General features: G+C 40.0%; 1 protein-coding gene across 1 annotated transcript in view; it reads left to right on the plus strand.

Moving 5' to 3' along the window:
• Positions 1 to 20967, plus strand: part of LOC123378553 (sodium channel protein type 2 subunit alpha-like) — a 129757-nt gene that overhangs the window by 74987 nt on the left and 33803 nt on the right. The window contains exons 16-17 of the mRNA XM_045032507.1: positions 6773 to 7129; positions 8341 to 8820. Coding sequence (XP_044888442.1) covers positions 6773 to 7129; positions 8341 to 8820 — 837 coding nt within the window. The remainder of the gene's footprint in view (positions 1 to 6772; positions 7130 to 8340; positions 8821 to 20967) is intronic.

Genomic DNA, 20967 nt, shown 5'->3' on the forward strand with positions numbered 1-20967 from the left:
GGCCACTTGTACGTATGTAGTACAGCACACAAGACTTAAGCTCCAGCCTTTGCAAGTCTGGCTGGCCTTAGTATACAGGCATCCCAAGACAGCCTAGACAAGTTAGTTACACTTCCTCCTCCAGTTATTGAATCCCTCCTGTGGTGGATCAACCCACAAGCGGTGTGTGCGGGAGTGCCTTTCTCCAGCCCCCAACCCTCGATGTCTCTAGTCATAGATGTGTTGGCAATGGGATTGGGGTGCACTTAGGAGGACTCTGGACTCAGGGCCTCTGGTCCCAGGCATAACTTTCGCAGCACATCAACGTCAGGGAGCTAAGAGCAGTCCACTTTGCTTGTCAGACGTTCTAGGCCCATCTGGAGGGCAGATGTGTATAGTTGTTGACCAACAACACGACAGCAGTGTTCTATATAAACAGACAGGGTGGTGCTTGTGCCTCTCCCCTGTATTGGGAAGCCCTCGAGCTGCAGGATTTCTGCATCGCCCATTCAATACATCTAGAGGCATTGTACCTTCCAGCATCCTAGAACGAACTGGCCAATCATTTCAGCAGGTCATTTCACAATCACTCCCTCTGCCCAGATGTTGTGATGAACATCTTTCAACAGTGGAGGTTTCCCCAAATAGATTTGTTTGCAACAAAAGACAACAGGAAGTGTCACCAGTTTTGCTCCTTCCTGGATCACAGCCCAGGCTTACTCGCAGATGCTATACTCTTCTGTTGGAAGGACCATCTACTATACGCATTCCTGCCCTTCCCACTTGTAACAAGGTCCTGCTGAAGATCAGAAAGGAGGGAGCATCATTGATATTAATAGCACCAACGGGGCCACGCCAGCACTGGTTCACCAAGCTTCTAGATCTGTCAGTGGACATGCCGATAACCCTGCCCCGGTCCCAGATTTGATTACACCGGACCATGGCCACCTCCAGCATCCCAATCTGCAGTCTCTCTATCTCATGGCATGGAAACTCTGTGGCTAAGCCCTTTGGAGCTCACGTGCTCAGACCCTGTTAGAGGAGTCCTCCTTGGCAATAGAAAGACATCCACCAGGGCCACCTATCTGGCCAAGTGGAAAAGATTCTCCATTTGGGCATTACAAAGTGACATTCCACCCTTACAGTCATCGATTCCCTTTATCCTGGACTATTTGCTGCATCTGAAACAGCAAGGTCTGTCGGTATTGTCAGTAAAGGTGCACCTGGCCCCTATCCCAGCTTTCTACCCCATTCAATTGGTCACTGTTTTTGCAAACCCCATGGTGGGCCACTTCCTCAAAGGCATAGAGAGGCTGTACCCTCAAGTAAGGCAGCCAATTCCCCCATGGGATCTCAACCTGGTGCTCTCTAGAACAGTGGTGGGCAAACGTTGTGGCCTGAGGGCCACATCTGGGTATGGAAATTGTATGGCGAGCCATGAGTGATCACAAAATTAACAATTCATATTCAAACAGGGACAACATAAGTTTCTTTAAACATCTTATTAAAATAATTCTGTTGAAGAATGCACTGTTAGAAAATTACATTACTGTAATTTTCTGTTTGTTGATTTTACCACACAATTTTGCTCCTGTCTGAACACAAATTGTATGTTAGCTAAAACTTTTCAGTGTACTGCAGTACATACTTCACGCAAAGACGAAATAATGTCATTCCTGCAGCATCCCCGAAGGGCCTCATTTTCAAAAGAGCTGCGATGGCAAGTGTTTTTTTAAATCAGAAAAGACACTGCACTAAGCCCAGCCCCCTATCATTCAGGCTCACCCACCTCATCAAACCCCCAACCCTGCTCCCCAGCTGGAGCGCTGGAGCGGGGCAAGCCCCTGACCCCGCTCCCTGACCGCAGCACCGAGCAGGCGAGAGCTGGATTAAAAGGTCTGACAGGCCAGACACAGCCCATGGGCTGTAGTTTGTCCACCCCTGCTCTAGACTGATGGGACCTCTTTTCAAGCCCGTAGCAACATGCTTCTGGAAAATAGCGTTCTTGGTGGCTATAACTTCAGCCAGTAGGGTGTCTGAGCCTAAGGCCTTAACTTCGGAGCCTCTGTACACGGTCTTCAATAAGGACAAAGTGCAGTTGTGTCCACACACTGCTTTTCTCCCAAATGTAGTTTCACAATTCCACGTGAACCAGGACATTTTTCTCCCTATGTTCTTTCATAAGCCACGAATTAGCAACAGGGGATAAATGCTTCACTCACTGGATGTTAGACAAGCATTAGCTTTCTACATTGAAACAACAAAGCCATTTTGGAAATCAATGCAACTCTTCATTGCAGTTGAGGAGCGGATGAAGGGGCTTCCAGTCTTGTCCCAAAGGATCTCTTCTTGGATTACATCCTGTATTCAGGCATGTTATGACTGCCCGTACGCTGATGGTACACTCCACAAGGGCACAGGCATCTTCAGCAGCGTTCCTGGCACAAGTTCCTATTCAAGACATCTGCAGAGCAGTGACATGGTCACCGATCCACACCTTTATGTCGCACTATGCCATTACACAGCAGGCCAGAGACGATGCAGTGTTCGGGAGAGCGGTGCAACAATCAGCAAATCCATGAACTCTGATCCTGCCTCCTACGTAAGGCTTGGGAGTCACCTACTTGGAATTGACATGAGCAAACACATGAAGAGGAAGAAAAAACAGTTACCTATCTCGCGTAACTGTTGTTCTTTGAGATGTGTTCCTCATGTCTATTCCAAGACCCATCCGCCTCCCCTCCATTAGAATATCTGGCAAGAAGGAACTGAGGCGGCGGCGGGTTGGTAGGGGCCTATATATACCTCCATAGAGGCGCAACTCCAGGGGGTTCCACAGCCAACCCGACAGGTACCGCTAGGGAAAAAATCTTCCAACAACTGTGCATGCGGTGCGCGCACACACCTACTTTGGAATGGACATGAGCAACACATCTCAAAGAATAGCAGTTACAAGAAGTAGGTAACCATTTTTTTGGATAGCCTCAGACAGGGCTGGCTCTAACTTTTTTGCCACCCCATGCAAAAAAAAAAGAGCACCGCCCCCCCGTAACACACCCCCCACGAGTGCCGTGCTGCCTGAAGCCCCGCCCCCAAGCGCCGCACCGCCCCAAACCCCGCCCCCGAACACCGCGCCACGCAAGACCCCGCCCCCCCGAGTGCCGCACTGCTGAAGCCCCCTCCAGCGCTGCGCCGCCCAAACCCCCGCCCCCCCGAGCGCCGCCCAAAGCCCTGCCCCCACGAGCGCCGTGCTGGGCAAGCCCCCGCCTCCCCAAGCGCTGCGCCGCCCGAAGCCCCGCCCCCCCTGAGCGCTGCGCCGGGCAAGCCCCTGCCCCCTCGAGCGTCGCACCGCTGAAGCCCCCACCCAGCGCCGTGCCGCCCAAACCCCCACCCCCCCGTGTGCTGCGCCGCCCGAAGCCCCCGAGCACCGCCTGAAGCCCCGCCCCCCCAAGCGCTGCACTGCCCGAAGCCCCACCCCCCCGAGCACCGCGCCAGGCAAGCGCCCGCTCCCCTGAGCGCCGTGCTGCCGAAGCCCCCGCCCAGCGCCGTGTCGCCCACCCCCCACCCTCCCCGAAGCCCCTGCCCCCCCGAGCGCCATGCCACCCGAAGCTCCTACCCTCCCCAGCGCCGTGCCACCCGAAGCTCCGCCCCCCGCGAGCGCTGCGCCGCCCAAGCCTCTGTCCCCCCCTCCGAGCGCCACCCATCCGAAACAAAAACAAACAAAAAAATCCTCCAGCGCTGCCCCGCCGAACCAAAAAAACCCCAAAATACCCGAGCGCCACCCCGCCCCAAGGTGCCACCCCAAGCACATGCTTGGTCGGCTGGTGTCTGGAGCCGGCCCTGGCCTCAGACCAGTGGGTCCTTGAGATCCTTGTGGGGAAAAGTGTTTGAGCCTCATCTGAGGAAGATTTGTGAAACAGGTTTCCATTGGTACTAGGAAGGTGTTGTTGGGTTGGTTCCCAAATAATTCTTTAAATTACAAAGATCTTGCACTGTATGGAGAAAACGTCTATGTCTGTCATTCTACCCTAATAATAATTAAAACTCTGCTTACGCTTTCCTTCCCTCTGTGATTCACTTCTTGCTACATCCCGTTAGTGATGAATGAGGAGAGAAGGTGTGCAGGAGAATGAGAAATTTCTTACCTGATAATTTTCTTTCTACTAGTACCTTCTCTCCTCATTCAGCAAACCTTGATAGTCTGGTAAATTACTGGAATACAATTTATTACAATTGAAGTTTTCCTCTGAATCAAGAGTTGGATATATAATTACCTTAATGTTATTTATATAGTCTATCAAGTTGTGTCTTAATGCTAATAATCAGTTGCTGGAGTTCTATTTAGAAGAACTCTTCTGGTGGCCCGACTTAAATAGCCTCCAGCAACACCATTGAACTGCCTCCATATTCCACAGGAGGGAGGTATTATCCATTAGTGATAAATGAAGAGAGACGTAGTGAACAGAAACAAAATGATAGAGTAACAAATTTCTTATTCACTTCACCAGTGAAAATAGTCTGGTTTGTTTACTTTTTGTTTCTACTTAGTTTCATATCTCGATCTTCGTACAATAACACAATGCTATACTATTTGGATTGTAAACAGTGCAGGAAAATGCTTCGGTCCTATCAAAAACTGGTTTTAACTTTTTTTAAATCATGAAAATATTTATATTAATACTGAGACAAATCCTGGCTTTTTTACTTAGGTAAAACTAATTGTATTCAATGGCAGTAAAGAATGAATAGGGACTTAGGGCTTTGGGCTATTAAGTTTTGCAAAATCATTTTATTCTAAAATTAATACATTATACATCTGGGGCTTATTCTACCTTACAGTGTCTCTTGAACAAAATAATTCCTGGAAAAAAACAAAGAGTGATTATCTTTGAGCTGATCCTGTTAGGTGCTGATCACCCTCAATGAGAGAATTTGGGGAGCTCAGATCTTGCTCTGTAAATAGGTTGCCAAATTAAATTACTTTGGCAACTTTAATTAGAATCTTGTCACGTAGCAAATACAATGTAATCAACATTCTTCCTTGTGTATAACATCTTTCATGATGAATATTTGCATGCTGCCATTATTACCAGTGAAATCGGGGATACTATGAATCTTCTTAAGAAGGTTCAATAAATTTAGCTTAAAGAAGCTGAGTTGGTCAGTATTTAACTTGTGCATTGCTGCCAGTTCTCATGATTGTATCACAAGTCTCATAGAACTTAATGTTTTTCTTGAAACTCCAGCTCATGGAATCAAGTGATAATGGAAGAATTTTAGCTTTCATTTAGATAAGTAAAAGTAAGTTTCTAGCTCTCAGTGTTGTGGAGAAAAGTTTGAAAATATGAACTGAATGTATCCTAACAGCTCAGAAAGCAGAAGACAAATAAAAATAATCTACCATTTTTTTAAAAATCCAATTATTTTTAAGCCAATGTCATGTTTTTTAAACAGATTAATAATTTTTGAATGCTTCAGGTTGGCAATACTGTTTGTGTACAACTAGAAATGTATGAACCAATTCAAATGAAATAACAAATACCATTAGCCCAATTCCTGAAATAATCCCAACCAGAACTTTTTTGAGGTTTGATTTAAAAAAACAACAACACACAAGTGTTTGTTTGTTTAATTTATATGCATTTGCTCCTCTGCATTTCAGCCGAGAGGAAATACTAAAATACACCGTTGGTTGCAGGCCTGGTTGAAACCAAAAAGGAATTTCATGCAATTGGAATAAACATTGTAACTCTATCATCCTTCTTTGAAGGAAACCTTCCAAACTTGTGAGGTCCACCCAGACCTAACATCACTGAAAAACAACTGCAGGAGCATCAGTGTTGCATTCTAGCAGCAATTACATCCAGTACTCTTCCGCCTCTGTGACAGGAGGAAGTGAATTTGGGGGGATAAAGGAGACAAAATCTTTTTCTCAGGTGGATTTAATGAGACAGGGTAAAATTTTCAAAAGTGCCTAAGTCCCATGTTCAAAAGTGATTTAGGCACTTCAGAGCCTTAGTCCCATTGACTTTCAGTGAAATTTAGGATCTTACACATCTAAATCACTTTTGAAAGTGGGATTTAGGATCCTAAGTCACTTGGGTGCTTTTGAAAATTTTACCAACATTCCTTTTATAATAGCTGGGTGCTTCACTCCAGATGATAAATCCCCTTCCTATATATATGCTGTTAGTGAGTATTCTCTTTCATTGAACTGAAAGCAAAATGTATTTTTATATTATGAATTTTTTAAAGGACGTAGGGCCCAAGTCACCCTGAGATAATTCCACTGATTTCAGTGATTTATCCCAGGGATGAATTTGGCCCATTGTCTTTTTGGTTCTATGTAGCTTGTTGGCAACTAGTCATCTGCACTTTATCTATGGGAGCTATATCCTTGAGAAAATCAGTGAACATGATGCGCATGTTCATTGTAGTGTTACTGATCCCAACAGAGTGGTTCTCTCTTTTTTTTATGTGGTTACAGAAAAAGGCACAGTCTGAGGTTCTTTGGCATTTGGGTGTAACTGAAGCCCGCAGTGAAAGGCTACATTTTTTTGGCTGTTAGGGACTTGAATTAGGACTTCAGTCTGTACATGCCTTATTGTAGAAACCTGCTAAGCCTTCGTGGCCAGCATCTATGAAAGCATAAATGTGGTGACTAAAGGTTGTAACAATTAAATGAGACATTTTACAGTTATGGGTTTTTGGTAACTGAAAATCTTAAATGCATTGATAATTTCATTATAATTAGCAGCATCAGTAACAGCGCTCCTTTGCTCTTGTTTTTCAGCTTCGAGTTTTCAAGCTGGCAAAATCTTGGCCAACACTGAATATGCTGATAAAGATTATTGGTAACTCAGTGGGGGCTTTGGGAAATTTGACGTTGGTGCTGGCCATCATTGTCTTCATTTTTGCTGTGGTTGGTATGCAGCTGTTTGGTAAAAGCTACAAGGAATGTGTCTGCAAGATCTCCAATGACTGTGAACTTCCACGGTGGCACATGCATGACTTCTTCCACTCTTTCTTGATAGTATTCCGAGTGTTGTGTGGAGAATGGATAGAGACTATGTGGGATTGTATGGAGGTTGCAGGGCAAGCCATGTGCCTTATTGTTTTCATGATGGTCATGGTGATTGGAAACCTAGTGGTATGTACCTAATTTATTTTGCAAAAAATGATGCCTTATGTTATAAAATATGCTTTTAATTTTAACTGAGGTGAACTAACAGGAGTTAAGGGCCAACTTTTTAAAATTTAAACTATCCAAATTCATCTCATATTTTAATCAAAATAAGACAGTTCATATCATAATTGAACCTGGAATGTGAATTGATGGCTCTGTGAACACTCTTTCACACATTTCTTATTGATTTATATACAGCAGCCTATACTAGGAATACGCTGTCTGTATGGTATGTGTAGTATACGTGTATGTCAGGACAGCCGGGTGACTGGCTGTAGCTTGAGCAGGAGCAGACACAGGCTGGAGCAGGAGCACGAGCTGGAGCAGGAGTAGTCTCTGTCATTACATCAGGTAGCAGGGAGCATCCCCAACAAGGTAGTGACACTGAGCAGACTGGAGTTGTTACTTTCATTGGGATCCTGAATATCTGCCATGGGGTCACCTGGTTAGACCCTTGCTTGTGGATTGGCTAGACCATTAAGACATGTAAGTAATTATCTCAAATGACTCAGGCTCCGAGCACTCAGAACACACAGGCTCAGAGATAACTCTTTAGGCTTAGAACACTCAACACAATACATTACATTGTATGAGTATTTATTTCTGTATCGTTTATTGAATATTATTTTTCTGATTGTCATATTTATTTAAATAGTAAAGGTCAACGGTTTGCTAAGTATCCAGCCTAAGAAGCTGGGTAGATGTATGGTGGGGAAGGGGAGGAAGAAATTATCCCATCCCAATGCTGCAGAATGACTGCACAACTGCGTCCTAATGGCTGGAGTAGCCTCTGTGAGTCCTTTATAGCCCCCTTCAGGGCAGAGAGTGGGTCTACTGCCACCCTCTCTCAGCCTCTCTGCACATGCCTTCACCTGTCCCATGTACACTATTGTGCAAAGAGCTCATATAGAGTGGGGCTCAACTTCTGGGACCTGGGTTTTCACCTTAATTGTCATCTAGTCAAGTGCATTTTGTGGGGATTTGCAACCTGAAATGCTGTTGGCAAGAAACAGTACAATACAGCAGGAATAGACTAGGAAGAATGGCCTTCAGATAGTTTGATATTACCGCTAATCGTGAAGTAAAAATTATGTCATTAAACATGACATAAAGTAATTACTGTCATCACTTAAAAAATAAGACATCAGCTATGTTTTCTCCTTACTGTCTTTTAGGTACTCAATCTCTTTCTGGCCTTACTGCTGAGCTCATTTAGTTCAGACAATCTTGCCGCTACAGATGATGATAATGAAATGAACAATCTCCAAATTGCAGTGGCAAGGATTCAGAAGGGAATAGATTATGTGAAAAGAAAAGCACATGAATTCATCCAAAAAGCCTTTGTTAGAAAACAGAAAGCTTTAGATGAAATCAAGCCTCTTGAAGATCTAAACAACAAAAAAGACAGCTGCATTTCCAACCATACTGTCATAGAAATAGGTAAAGACCTTAACTATCTTAAAGATGGGAATGGAACTACCAGTGGCGTAGGCAGCAGCGTGGAAAAATATGTCATCGATGAAAGTGATTACATGTCATTTATAAACAATCCAAGCCTCACTGTGACAGTACCAATTGCTGTTGGGGAATCAGATTTTGAAAATTTAAATACAGAAGAGTTTAGCAGCGAGTCAGATCTAGAGGAAAGCAAAGAGGTAGGTCTATTTTATATTTATCAAGATGAGTTGTGACTTTATTTTCCATTTTAGCATTGATTTATCTAAATTTGATTCCTTTATAGTACCATATACAACCTTGTAATATAGATACGAAACTTGATGGAAGGTTGTAAGTTTCAAATGTGAAAGAAGTAGAATATTTTATTCTATTTATTGTGACAATAGAGACACTTTTGACACTTTTTGAAAATTAAGATTAATTTCTATTTTTATTTTTTATTTTATCAAGACAATTCAATAATTGCAAAAGGTGCCAATTTTCTAGCCCAGGAAATTGAAGTCCTCAGTTTATGCATAGAACCACTATAGAATGAGAAGCAGTCATGCAAATTTCCCCACACTTGCCCCACCAGTTCCTTAGTATTTCAACTGGATTCTGGAGGGTCTGCTTATGGAAATAACTATCTCCATTCCTGTTCAATGTTTGACCTCTTTGAGACTGTCAAAAAGAATGCCCATGATGACTATGGCTTTTTTTCAGAATATAGCACTTGGATTCTGTACTATGATCATTGACACCACTGAAGTTTCATCAGATGGTAACAACCACCAGTTAGGGCTAGATCTAAACCAGTGACCTAGAGGTAACTGTCACGGAGTGTGGGAGAGTCAGGGCCCTACACCCTCACTTCCTGCAATTCACCGTGACTCTCAGCCAGCCAGTAAAACAGAAGGTTTATTAGACGCCAGGAACACAGTCCCAAGTAGGGCCTGTAGGTACAACCTAGGACCCCTCAGCCAGGTCCCTCTGGGGGGGCAAGGAGCTTAGACCCCAGACCTGGGGTTCCCAGCCAGCCCAAAACTGAAACCCCCTCCAGTCGACTCACTCCCCTCCCCCTGGCTCCTTCTCTCACCTTTGTCCAGTTTCCCGGGCAAAGGTGTCACCTGGCCCCACCCCCCCTCCTGGCTCAGGTTACAGGCTCAGGTATCGTCCCTCAAATAAAGTCATCCCCTGCTCTCCCATCCCCAGTGCAGACAGTCCCAGTAAAACTAGATGACATTCCTAGGTCAATCCGCTCCACTCCCTACTGTGTCACAGTAACAAAGTCTGGAAGTTTTTTATCCCAACATTAATCAACTTCACACAGCTGCCCATCTTTATCCTGCAAGTGTTGAGGCATTTGAATCCAATAACTTTCCCTGCCACAGATTAAAATTTAAGACACAAGTGTCCATGGATGAGCCTCTCATGCCTGAGTCTGAGGGTATGTGTAATATTTAATAGCTCACCCTGAGTTCCTTTTTCCCACTGCCTGTGTCAAATCTGTACCACTTTTTCCAGTTTCTCTAGAGAAGTTCCTTTACTGTCACATTTTACAAATATATTTTTGTTTAAAAATTGTTAAGAAGAGTGCTTAGTTTGTACTTTATTGTTGAAATTATGACTCAATATAGAGCAGAGCTGGAAAAGTGGTTTAATAGACCTCTGACATTGTAAGGTTTGTTATTATCCCTCTAAGCAACCTACGTGCCCTAAGTGCAAACATAGGACATATATCTGCTGAACTATTCTATTCCATTTTAATCTGCACTAAAGAAGAAGAAAAAACATTCCCCCTCAAGCACCTTCTAAGAGATTTGGTTGGTGCATCATTCCATGATGATCTGACTATTTCCGAGCTTTCACTGCTACCAGAGGATCAGCCAAGTTTACTACCAAGCTTATCAGTCTTTCTAATACTGAGAGAATCAGTAATTGTCAGATGACAGCAGTGATACAGGTTCTTTCTCCCCCTCTATCTAAATCATGTAGTTTCTTGGTATAATCCTGCTTCTTGAGCCTTCTGTTTTTCCATGTTTCCAGATATTTCCCCTGAAATAAGATTATCACAATCCTATTCACCTTGCACCTAACACAACTATAGATGCTATTCATATGCTATGTTAGAATTTTGGGGAGAAAGGATCGTTGTATGGTTCAAACTCATGACTAAGGGTCAGAAGACATGGGTTTTGTTCCTTGCAAACTTTTTGTTATCCTGATGAAGTCACTTAATCTGTCTGTCTCTGTTTCTTCATCTGTAAAATAGGAATAATAATTATATAAATTACAGTGGTGTTGTCAGGCTAAATTTATTAATTTGTGTAAAACACATAGAACTTTCCATATGAGGAATTAAATAGGACATCAAAATACTACCATTGTATTGTACCATATTTGTGTGTATTGACTATAATTGTCAGTGATGCATTAGGTGGTAGATACTATTGTATGAATGATGATAAAGAAAAATTCTGTGAACATCAATACTCTGAGATGGTGCTAGTCCTACTAAGACCAGGACCATGTACTCAGTGGTACATTTATAAAACCTCTCTTTCTCTCTCTCCACTTCTTATTCTGAGCTCCCACCTAGATCCTAGTAATTTTGTGTAAATACCAGGTTGGGGTCCACATATTAATGGAGGGGCTTTCCTTTTGCCTTGCACTGTTTATGCTTCTTGCTGAAAGCACTTGTTTAGACATGTCTCAGGCATCCACTTTTGCTTTTCTAGTCTGTCCTTTGTCCCCAGGATGGATTCCCAAGTACAGGACTCTGAAGATCCCTCATGCTCCCACCAGATTCTCTTTTTTGAATCTTCCTTTCTGGATGTTTTCCTACAATATGAATTAAACTTAAATAAACAGGCATTAACATCTATCTTCTCTATCTGCAAGCACTGCTTGCATCCGAAGAAGTGGGTATTCACCCACGAAAGCTCATGCTGCAAAACTTCTGTTAGTCTATAAGGTGCCACAGGATTCTTTGCTGCTTCTACAGAACCAGACTAACACGGCTACCCCTCTGATACTATCTTCTCTTGGGAAATCCTGTCTGGGATTAGATCTATATATGCTTTTCTTTTATTCCTCTAGGGCTTGAGCCTGCCAGGCACTGAACACTCAGGCTCCAAGTCATCTTTAAGCACAAAGTTAAATCACTTGTTTAAGTGATTTGCTGGATTGGCACCAGAGTGCTCAGCACCTTGCAGGATTAAGCCCTTAATAACAAGGACTGAACATAAAATAAGACAGGGCAAAGATCCTAACATCCCGTTTGTGGACTTGTCTCCTATAGACAGCTTCTATAGACAGCTTCATCCCAGCCCATTAATAACCTTCAAATACATCCACAAGTATTACATTAACATCAGCACAATGCCTTTTTGTCTTTTCATCTAGACCATTTGTTGATCCTTCAGAAGTCATGTGTTCCCTTTAATCACATCTAATGAGTTTTGGTTAAACTAAGAAAGGCATCCACTCATAAGATTTTCTTTTACATTTTAAAGTAATAGAGATTCTTGGCAAGATGCAGTAGTAAAAAGTTTCCCTAGTGGATTCATTAATCATTTAAATTGTACATGGTCTCCTCTCTTTATTCTTCTCAGTATATAAGTCTTATTAAACTGTCTTTCTCCTCTCAGACTAAAACTGTTAGGCATTTCAGCTTCATCCTGTAAGGCGGAAGATTGCTATATGTTCATGAATTATTTAGTAGGTAATTGTCCTCATTTAAAATCTCCAGCCTCTAGGATTATCCTTAATCTGATATTTAGCAAACAGTACGCCTCTGCAGAAATGTCCTTTGCATTAGCTCTCCTTCAAGATAGTTGTTCTCAGTCATTGATAATACTGCTTCTGGAAGGTTAGTGAACTACAAGTTCAGACGGTTAATTCCATTTCCTAGGGATAATGAAGTTCTATGTCCTTATCTTAAAGTGGTGTTAAATTTTTGTGAGACAAGGTGAGTGAGGTAATATCTTTTATTGGACCAACTTCTTCAGAAGAGCTCTGTGTAGCTTGAAAGCTTGTCTCTTTCACCAACAGAAGTTGAACCAATAAAAGATATTACCCTCACCCACCTTGTCTTTCTATCCTGGGACTAATATAGCTACAGTAATACTTAATTTTGATATAATTCCTGGAGGGATCATTCTCTAGGGATCAAATCATGGGACAGTTGGTAAGCAGGGGTTCTAGGTTCTATTCCCAGCTCTTTCATTGAGTCACTCTATATCCCTGGGCAGGTCATTCAGACTCTCTCCAGCTTTTCCATCTGTAGGATGGGTATAATACTTCCTATCTCACAGGAGTATTATTGGGTATTATTTACTAATGATTGCTAAGCACCTTAAGATCCTCAGATGAAAGGAATTATAGATGTGTAAATTATTCTTAACAATTATATTTTGCCAACCTTTTCCTTTCATCCTCATTCTTCAGGGTTTGTGTTGTTTTCTATGACATTTATATTTAGAGGGCAGTAAGTATCTGTTTGGACATAACTTGTAAATTTCATAAAACTTTTCTCTTACATTTTTGGGGGAACAACACTAATCTTTGAAAACAATGAACAGAATTCTTACCCATGTAAACGGGTGCAACTCTGCTATAATCAATAGAGTTGGGCTCACTGACATTAGATATGAATTTCTCTCAGTAACTCAGATACCAAAATCTGCTACATGCTTGAGATTTTAATAAAAAGGATTAATGCTCTTACACTTTGCAGACACGTTGCTGAAAGTAATTTGGAACTTATAATTAGAATAGACTGCAATTTTAAGGTTATAGGTTATAAAAAATCAGTCTAGGGAGTAGTTCTGTAAATATTTTTGTTATTCTGTTGTGGTTTTTGTTTACAAAGGGACAAAGTTTCCCACTAGCATTTTAAGAAACATAAGGATGGCCATACTAGGTCAGACCAAAGGTCCATCCAGCCCAGTATCCTGTCTACCGACAGTGGCCAATGCCAGGTGGCCCAGAGGGAGTGAACCTAACAGGTAATGATCAAGTGATCTCTCTCCTGCCATCCGTCTCCACCCTCTGACAAACAGAGGCTAGGGGCATCATTTCTTACCCATCCTGGCTAATAGCCATTAATGGACTTAACCTCCATGAATTTATCTAGTTCTCGTTTAAACCTGGTTATAGTCCTATCCCTTTCCTAATGGTTCCTAACATTCTGTTAGCTTTTTTGGCTGCTGCTGCACGTTAAGTAGATGTTTTCAGAGAACTATTTACAATGACTCCAAGAACTCTTTCTTGCATGGTAACAGCTAAATTAGACCCCATCATCTTATATCTATAGTTGGGATTATGTTTTCCAATGTGTATTACTTTCCATTTATCAACATTGAATTTCCCAGTCACCCAGTGTTATCAGATTCCTTTGTAACTCTTTGCAGTCTCCTTTGGACCTAACTATCTTGAGTAATTTTTTATCATCTGCAAACTTTGCCACTTCACTGTTTACCAGTTTTCCAGATCATTTATAAATATGTTGAAAAGCATTGGTTCTAGTACAGCTCCGTGGGGGATCCTGCTATTTACATCTCTCCACTGTGAAAATTGTCCATTTATTCCTATCCTGTGTTTGCCATCTTTTCATCAGTTACTGATCCATGAGAAGACCTTCCCTCTTATCCCAAGACTGCCTACTTTGTTTAAGAGATTTTGGTGAGGGACCTTGTCAAGGGCTTTCTGAAAGTCCAAATATACTATATCCACTGGATCACCCTGTGCACATATTTGTTGCCTCCTCAGAAAATTTCAGTAGATTAGTGAGGCATGATTTCTCTTTGCAAAATCTTTGTTGACTCTTTCCCAGCATATCATGTTCATCTATGTGTCTGATAATTCTGTTCTTTACTATGGTTTCAACCAATTTGCCTGGTATTCAAGTTAGGCTTACTGGCCTGTAGTTGCCAGGATCACCTCTGGAACCTTTAAAAAAATGGCATCACATTAGTCATTTGGTATAGATGCTGATTTAAGCAATAGGTTACATACCACAGTTAGTAGTTCTGCAATTTCACATTTGAGTTCCTTCGGAACTCTTGGGTCAATATAATCTGGTCCTGGTTACTTCTTATTGTTTAATTTATTAATTTGTTCCAAAACCTCCTCTCCTGTTACCTCAGTCAGGGACAGTTTCCCAGATTTGTCACCTAAAAAGAATGGCTCAGATGTAGGAATCTCCCTTACATCCTCTGCAGTGAAGACTGATGCAAAGAATTCAGTTAGCTTCTCTGCAATGGCCTTATCTTCTCTGAGTACTCTGTTAGCACCTCGATCATCCAGTGACCCCCCTGATTGTTTGGTAGTCTTCCTGCTTCTGATGTTCTTAAAAAGTTTTTGCTGTTAGTTTTTGTGTCTATTACTAGTTGCTCTTCTAATTTGTTCTTGGCCTGCCAGATTATACTGTTACACTTGGCTTGCCATAGTTTATGCTTCTTTCTCTTTTCCTCAGTAGGATTTGGCTTCCAATTTTGTCTTTAACTGCCTCTTTTACTCTGTTATTTAGCCACAGATTGTGCTCGTCCCTTTCCCAAGCAAATAGGGCAATTAGCATATATGGGACTACTAGAAGGAGTAAGAAGTACTCACATCAATGACAGTTTACAGAATTGGGCCCCAATTTACTATCACATAACATATTGGTGCTCAGGCTCAATCCAGCACCTAATGAATACAAAAGGAATTTTTTCATTCAGATTTTAGACAATATGGCAATTGATGCTATAGAAATAGTGATCCATTAGATTTCCCTCCAAAGTGTAGGTTTCAGGATAATAATTTTATCAAAAATATTCTGATATTTTTAAAATTCTTAATACAAATGGAGGCATCTTCTAGAGCTATTGTAATCATGTTATAATGTATTTTTATTTTAATCAGGATTCAGAGGTCTAAAAAGCATTTATTATTTTACACTCTTACATTTTATTGTATTTCTCTGAATGTACTTAAAATAAATGTTTGAAGTCTTTAATCAGTCAATATGTATAAGAGTTTCCAGAGCAGAAAAGCAGAGATACTTGGTATCTTGAACTTCATTTCCTACAATTCTTACTTCTCACAGGCATAAAATCAAGCTGGATCAATCAAGAATGCAGCTCTGGTGCTTTTTTAACCAGGCCGAGCAACGTATCACCAGTTTTACACAGGTTACCTAAACAAGTTATAAATATATATGATCACTTTTCTAATGGATATTGACTGGCCTGCATGCTACTCAGCTATGTTTCTTGCCCATCCATTGCAATATAGTAGAAACATTCAAAACTGCTCTTTGCTGAGTCATGTGACTCACATCACCGCATGGTCAGGCAAGATTGGCATCCCCAATATTTTTATGAATCAGATCCTAACTTATCTATGAACTTTTTAATGATATTCTTTAATGATATTCTAACACATTTTTGAAGTGCATGCTATGTAACTTTTCCAGCTTTGATGACAAACTTTTGGGACTTAGTTTTGAAGTTGCTAAGGTATAAGAAGTACCAAGTAGAATATTGTTTCTCATAAACATAAAAAGGAATATTTTTAATAAGCCCAGGAGTATGTTATATGGATAATAGAAAGCTTTTGGAATTTTCTCATACTATCATATTTTAGTTTTTTATTAAGGTAATTTGCAAATTCAAATAACCATCCACTTGTGCGTAATTGTTTGTTTATATTTTTTATCTTCAGAAATATTTGTTGTTCTCTAAATCTTGTATAGGCAATTTAATTATTATGGACTATATCATGCAATAACAGAAGCACCATATAGCATAAATTTTAATTTAATTTACATAATCAAAGTATGTTACCATCATCTGGTAAAATAGCTTACACAAAACTGATATTCCGCCAATCAAACATTTGGAAACCAGTTCTGTACTCAATTATACACACACCCATATCAAAGTCTGGGATTGCAGAGCGGGATCTGAGAGCAAAATCTAACCCATTTTGATCATCGTGGAGCCCTTTAATTTATATACAAGGAAGAAACGCATTCTAAAAATTGGCAAAAAAAATCTAAAAGTGATAAAACTGCCTGTTGTAAGGAACCTGAACATATTTTCATCTTTTAAGTCACAAGTAAAATAAAAAAATTCTAATCAGCAATGTATTATTGATTTTGAACCAAGGGATGTCCTCTTTTCTTCTGTCCTCCATCTGACCCACTCAACATTACCATACTATTCATTATGTCATGAAGCAATATGATGCTGTAGTCAGTCTGGAACAGCACAAAACACACTATAAATCAGCTGAGTGAAAATGTGGACATTGACTGCATTAGTGTTGGTGAAACTTGTGTGGTGAATAACTTATATGGCAACAGTCTGTGATTTTATAATTATTCATTATAATTGTTTAATAAATATTTTGTGTGAAAAAATCAACCCTATGGATTGTTCACAGATTTGTCACAGAATATTAGTATTTTGTAATTCCACACCATGTGAGAAGTCAATTAATCACAGGATATTGTTTCTTCTCCAAATTAGATTATCTAAATTTGATAAACAGGAACCCCTTTCTCTGTTAGAGAATTATCCATGAACATTCATGTAGGTTTTAAACAGAGTTTTTTAAAGAAGCCTTTAGAGTACTTCCAGTGTGAGTGGTTTTGTAGGTATTTGAACTGCTATTCATGTCTGGTGGTTGCCCAAATATTCACAAATAGACAGATCAAATGGGTTATGAATAGCAGCAAAGCATAGCAGTGGTTTTATCACAAGAATTCTCATTAATTGTTTTATGGTATTTGTATCAATTTGGATATAACATCACCATTTTCACCACAGATCATCACATTTACCTGTTGGTATCCATGCAACTCTTAAGTTGAGTGAGAAATGAGGAAACTATTGTTTCTGTTATTTTAAATATTTTTTCTACAGGTATTTGGAAAAAAAAACAGTTTATTTTAAAAAAAACAGGGTCTCTGCCTGCACCAACTTTCTACTTACTCCCTCTTGTTCTACTCTTTGGTTCCTCAGTCCCTTTCACCCTGATTTCAGCAGCTCTTCAGTGGCATCCTGGCTAATTGTGAAATTTCTGACATTTATTTTAAAAAGTTAAACTCAGAGCTGTTTATTACTCTCAGTTTAGCATTTTAAAAATAAATAAATAATAAAAGCTAAAAGTTCAAAGGGGCCTGGATGTAAGTGAAGCAAAATTATATAAATCTGTGAGGTGTGTGTGAAGTTCAAAAAAGAAATCATATCTAAAACCTCTTGACAATCTCTGTTTCTACATTTTGTAGTCCTTCCCTGGTGGCTAGACTGCTTTCAACTTTTCATTTCTATTTTAAAAGCTAAACTAAGATCTATTCCTCTTTTATCATATTGCTAATTGAAATATGACTTAAGGTGTTACTGGTAAATGTGAAACTTTAAAGATACCTATGTGAGGTGATCAGGATAATGATGCTTTAAAAATTATTTAAGTATTTTTGTATCTTTCCTATATTATATGAAAAGTAGGAGGGAGGGCATATGTATCATAAGTCAAAGTAGACACCACTGAATCAGAATAATTTCCTTAGTATGCTATTTGGGGGAAAAAATTCTCTTTCTAACTTCCAGTCTAGCAGCCTGGCTTTTGAACACAGTGTCATAGGGCATGTCTCCACTGCAGCAGGGTACATTTCTCCCCTTTCGGCAAAACAGACTCATGCTCGCTCCGCTCAAGCTAGCATGCTAAAAATTGCATTGTGATAGTTGTGGCACTGGTGGTGGCTCAGGCTAGCTGCTCAGGTCCAAGCCCGCCTGACCTCTGGGTCTCAGCTCAGATGCTGTTGCTGCAGTGTCCACATTGCTATTTTTTGGTGTGCCAGCTCAAGCAGAGCTAGTACGAATCTGTTTACCTGGGCTGGGAAGCATGCTCCCAGCTACAGTGTAGATCAGGGGTTGGCAATCTTTCAGAAGTGGTGTGCTGAGTCTTCATTTATTCACTCAGATTTAAGGTTTCACGTGCCAGTAATACATTTTAACGTTTTTAGAAGGTCTCTTTCTATAAGTCTATAATATATAACTAAATTATTGTTGTATGTAAAGTAAATAAATGCAGAGCCCCCCCAGACCGGTGGCCAGGACCCGGGCAGTGTGAGTGCCACTGAAAATCACCGCGTGTGCCGCCTTTGGCACCCGTGCCATAGGTTGCCTACCCCGGTGTAGATATATCCTAACAGTTAACTCTGAGGTGTGTATTGTAACCTGAGTGATTACATACTTTCTCAAAAACAGAAATTCAGTATTTGGTAAGAATCAGAAAGGGCTTGTTAACATATCCAAAGGCATGTTAACAAAGGTAAAATTTGTCATTGATAATTAATTTGTTTGTATCTAGAGATGCATTGCATCACAAAGGGCAGCATATATGCTGTCCAGTATAAAATGTGGACTAAATGTAGTTCTTTGGAATACTGGTGTGCAGGGAAAGATGCTATCAGGTGCCTTGGAGGTATGCCTAGGTAATAAGTGGGCGGGTAAACTCTGTTCCTAAAAAAGCATAGTCTAAAAATTAGGGGACAGGTGTCTAGCTCCCAACCTGGCTTGCATGTATGCTGTCATCTGCAGTAACCAGGCTAATACCAAAATGTGGCCACATATTAAACCACATTAGTGTGTGATAGTGGCCTGACTTGTGCCAGGGTGTTGTGCTGGATGCAGACAGAATAATGCAACATTCTTCCCCACCCTGTGTCATCTGCCACATGCGAGAATAGGATTTGGTTGTCTACCTGCAAAATGGCTGTTACTAAAAGCTGCTATTTGTGTTATGGTATTTTAAACCATCCCATTTTTATAGAGACATTTTAATGACTGCTTTTTTAAAGAATGTTGAACGTTTCTTGGCCTACTGAATTTAGTTGTATGGTTTGACATTTTAATTACTGCAGTTGTTGCCTCATAAACAACTTTCTAATGTATGCTTAGTTTTATTAACATCCATATAGAATGCCACAATTAAAACTCAATATGAAAAAAACACAGAGACGTAGAGTGGTTGAGCAATCTTTACAATATTTAGAGTTTTCCTCTCACATAATTTTTTCTTTTGAACATATCAGCGTTAAAATTTCCCTTCTGCAGATAATACTGACTCATTGTAAGTTTCAATTGGGCAATTATTTTAATATACTTGTTGATAGAGTAATCTTGTCTGAGACACACAGGAACAGCATACTAAGGAAATATATTTTCTGTGACATCAAGAGTGGAAGAGTAACAGAACTCTCAGTAGGACAAGACAGTTTAAAATATTTTTGTTTTGTTTCAAATACCAACTGCTATTGGTGCTGTTCATTATTTTGGTAAGCAGACTGTAAATCTGCCTACCTTAACTCATGTGATTATAATTACAGCTCTTTACAAGAAGCATACCAGATTTTCTGTGAGAAGAGACTAGTAAGACCCAATTTACCATTCATAAAATTCAAATTCTTACCCTACATTAATAAAGACTGATTGCTAATTTTCCTGATAATTAATTGTCATACTATATTGTGTTTCTGCTTGATCATTTTGTTCTCTTCTCATTCCGATTATCCCTAATCTTCCATTTTGAGTTATCTAATGGTCTTTAAAATATTTACGGAATAAATCTCATGTAACTTCAGTGATAAGAACTTATTATTCATTCTTGCAATGACCTCCTGCTGAATTAACACATTTCACAATGGATGAGTTTCTAAGCTATTTATTCTCCTTTTACAAAAATGAACAATAGATTTTTCAAACTTCAATTTATTTTTTTAACCAATTCATAATTTTTGTTTTCTCTGCTATTGCTGCAGCATTTTTGGTATAAATGCTGCCCAGGGTGGAATGATGCAAGTAAAATCTTAATGTAATTCCATAGTGTACAAAGAGAGTATTTTCCTTGATTTTAAAGTAATTTATTTGTTGTATTATTAAGATATATATTTTATGCTGTGGTATAAATTTATTTACTTGGAATATACTTTGACATTTATCTTATTTATGGCTTTTCCTGAAATTGATAATTGGTATTCACAGTAAGCCAAACTCTATGGCCCTTACTTGAAAAATACAGAACCTGGCCCTTTACTCATCAGTTTTAATATTATAGAGGCAGTATTTCAAACAATAGCTAAAGTACTGTGTCAAAAATGCATTTTCTGTAATTTAGCATATATTACACTAGAATACTAATTGAATTCATGTAATTATTAAATTCTGTTACTTTATTTGTGTTGCACAATATCTATTTACAGCAAATTTGATATACGTATCTTCATAAAGAATACACTGGGTGATTTCTGACTTCATGTCTGTGGATAGGACTCCCACTGACTCCCCTGTGAAGGTCATAGATGGACAGGAGAC

This window comes from Mauremys mutica, chromosome 10 (assembly GCF_020497125.1).
Source record: "Mauremys mutica isolate MM-2020 ecotype Southern chromosome 10, ASM2049712v1, whole genome shotgun sequence".
Classification (NCBI taxonomy): Eukaryota; Metazoa; Chordata; order Testudines; family Geoemydidae; genus Mauremys; species Mauremys mutica.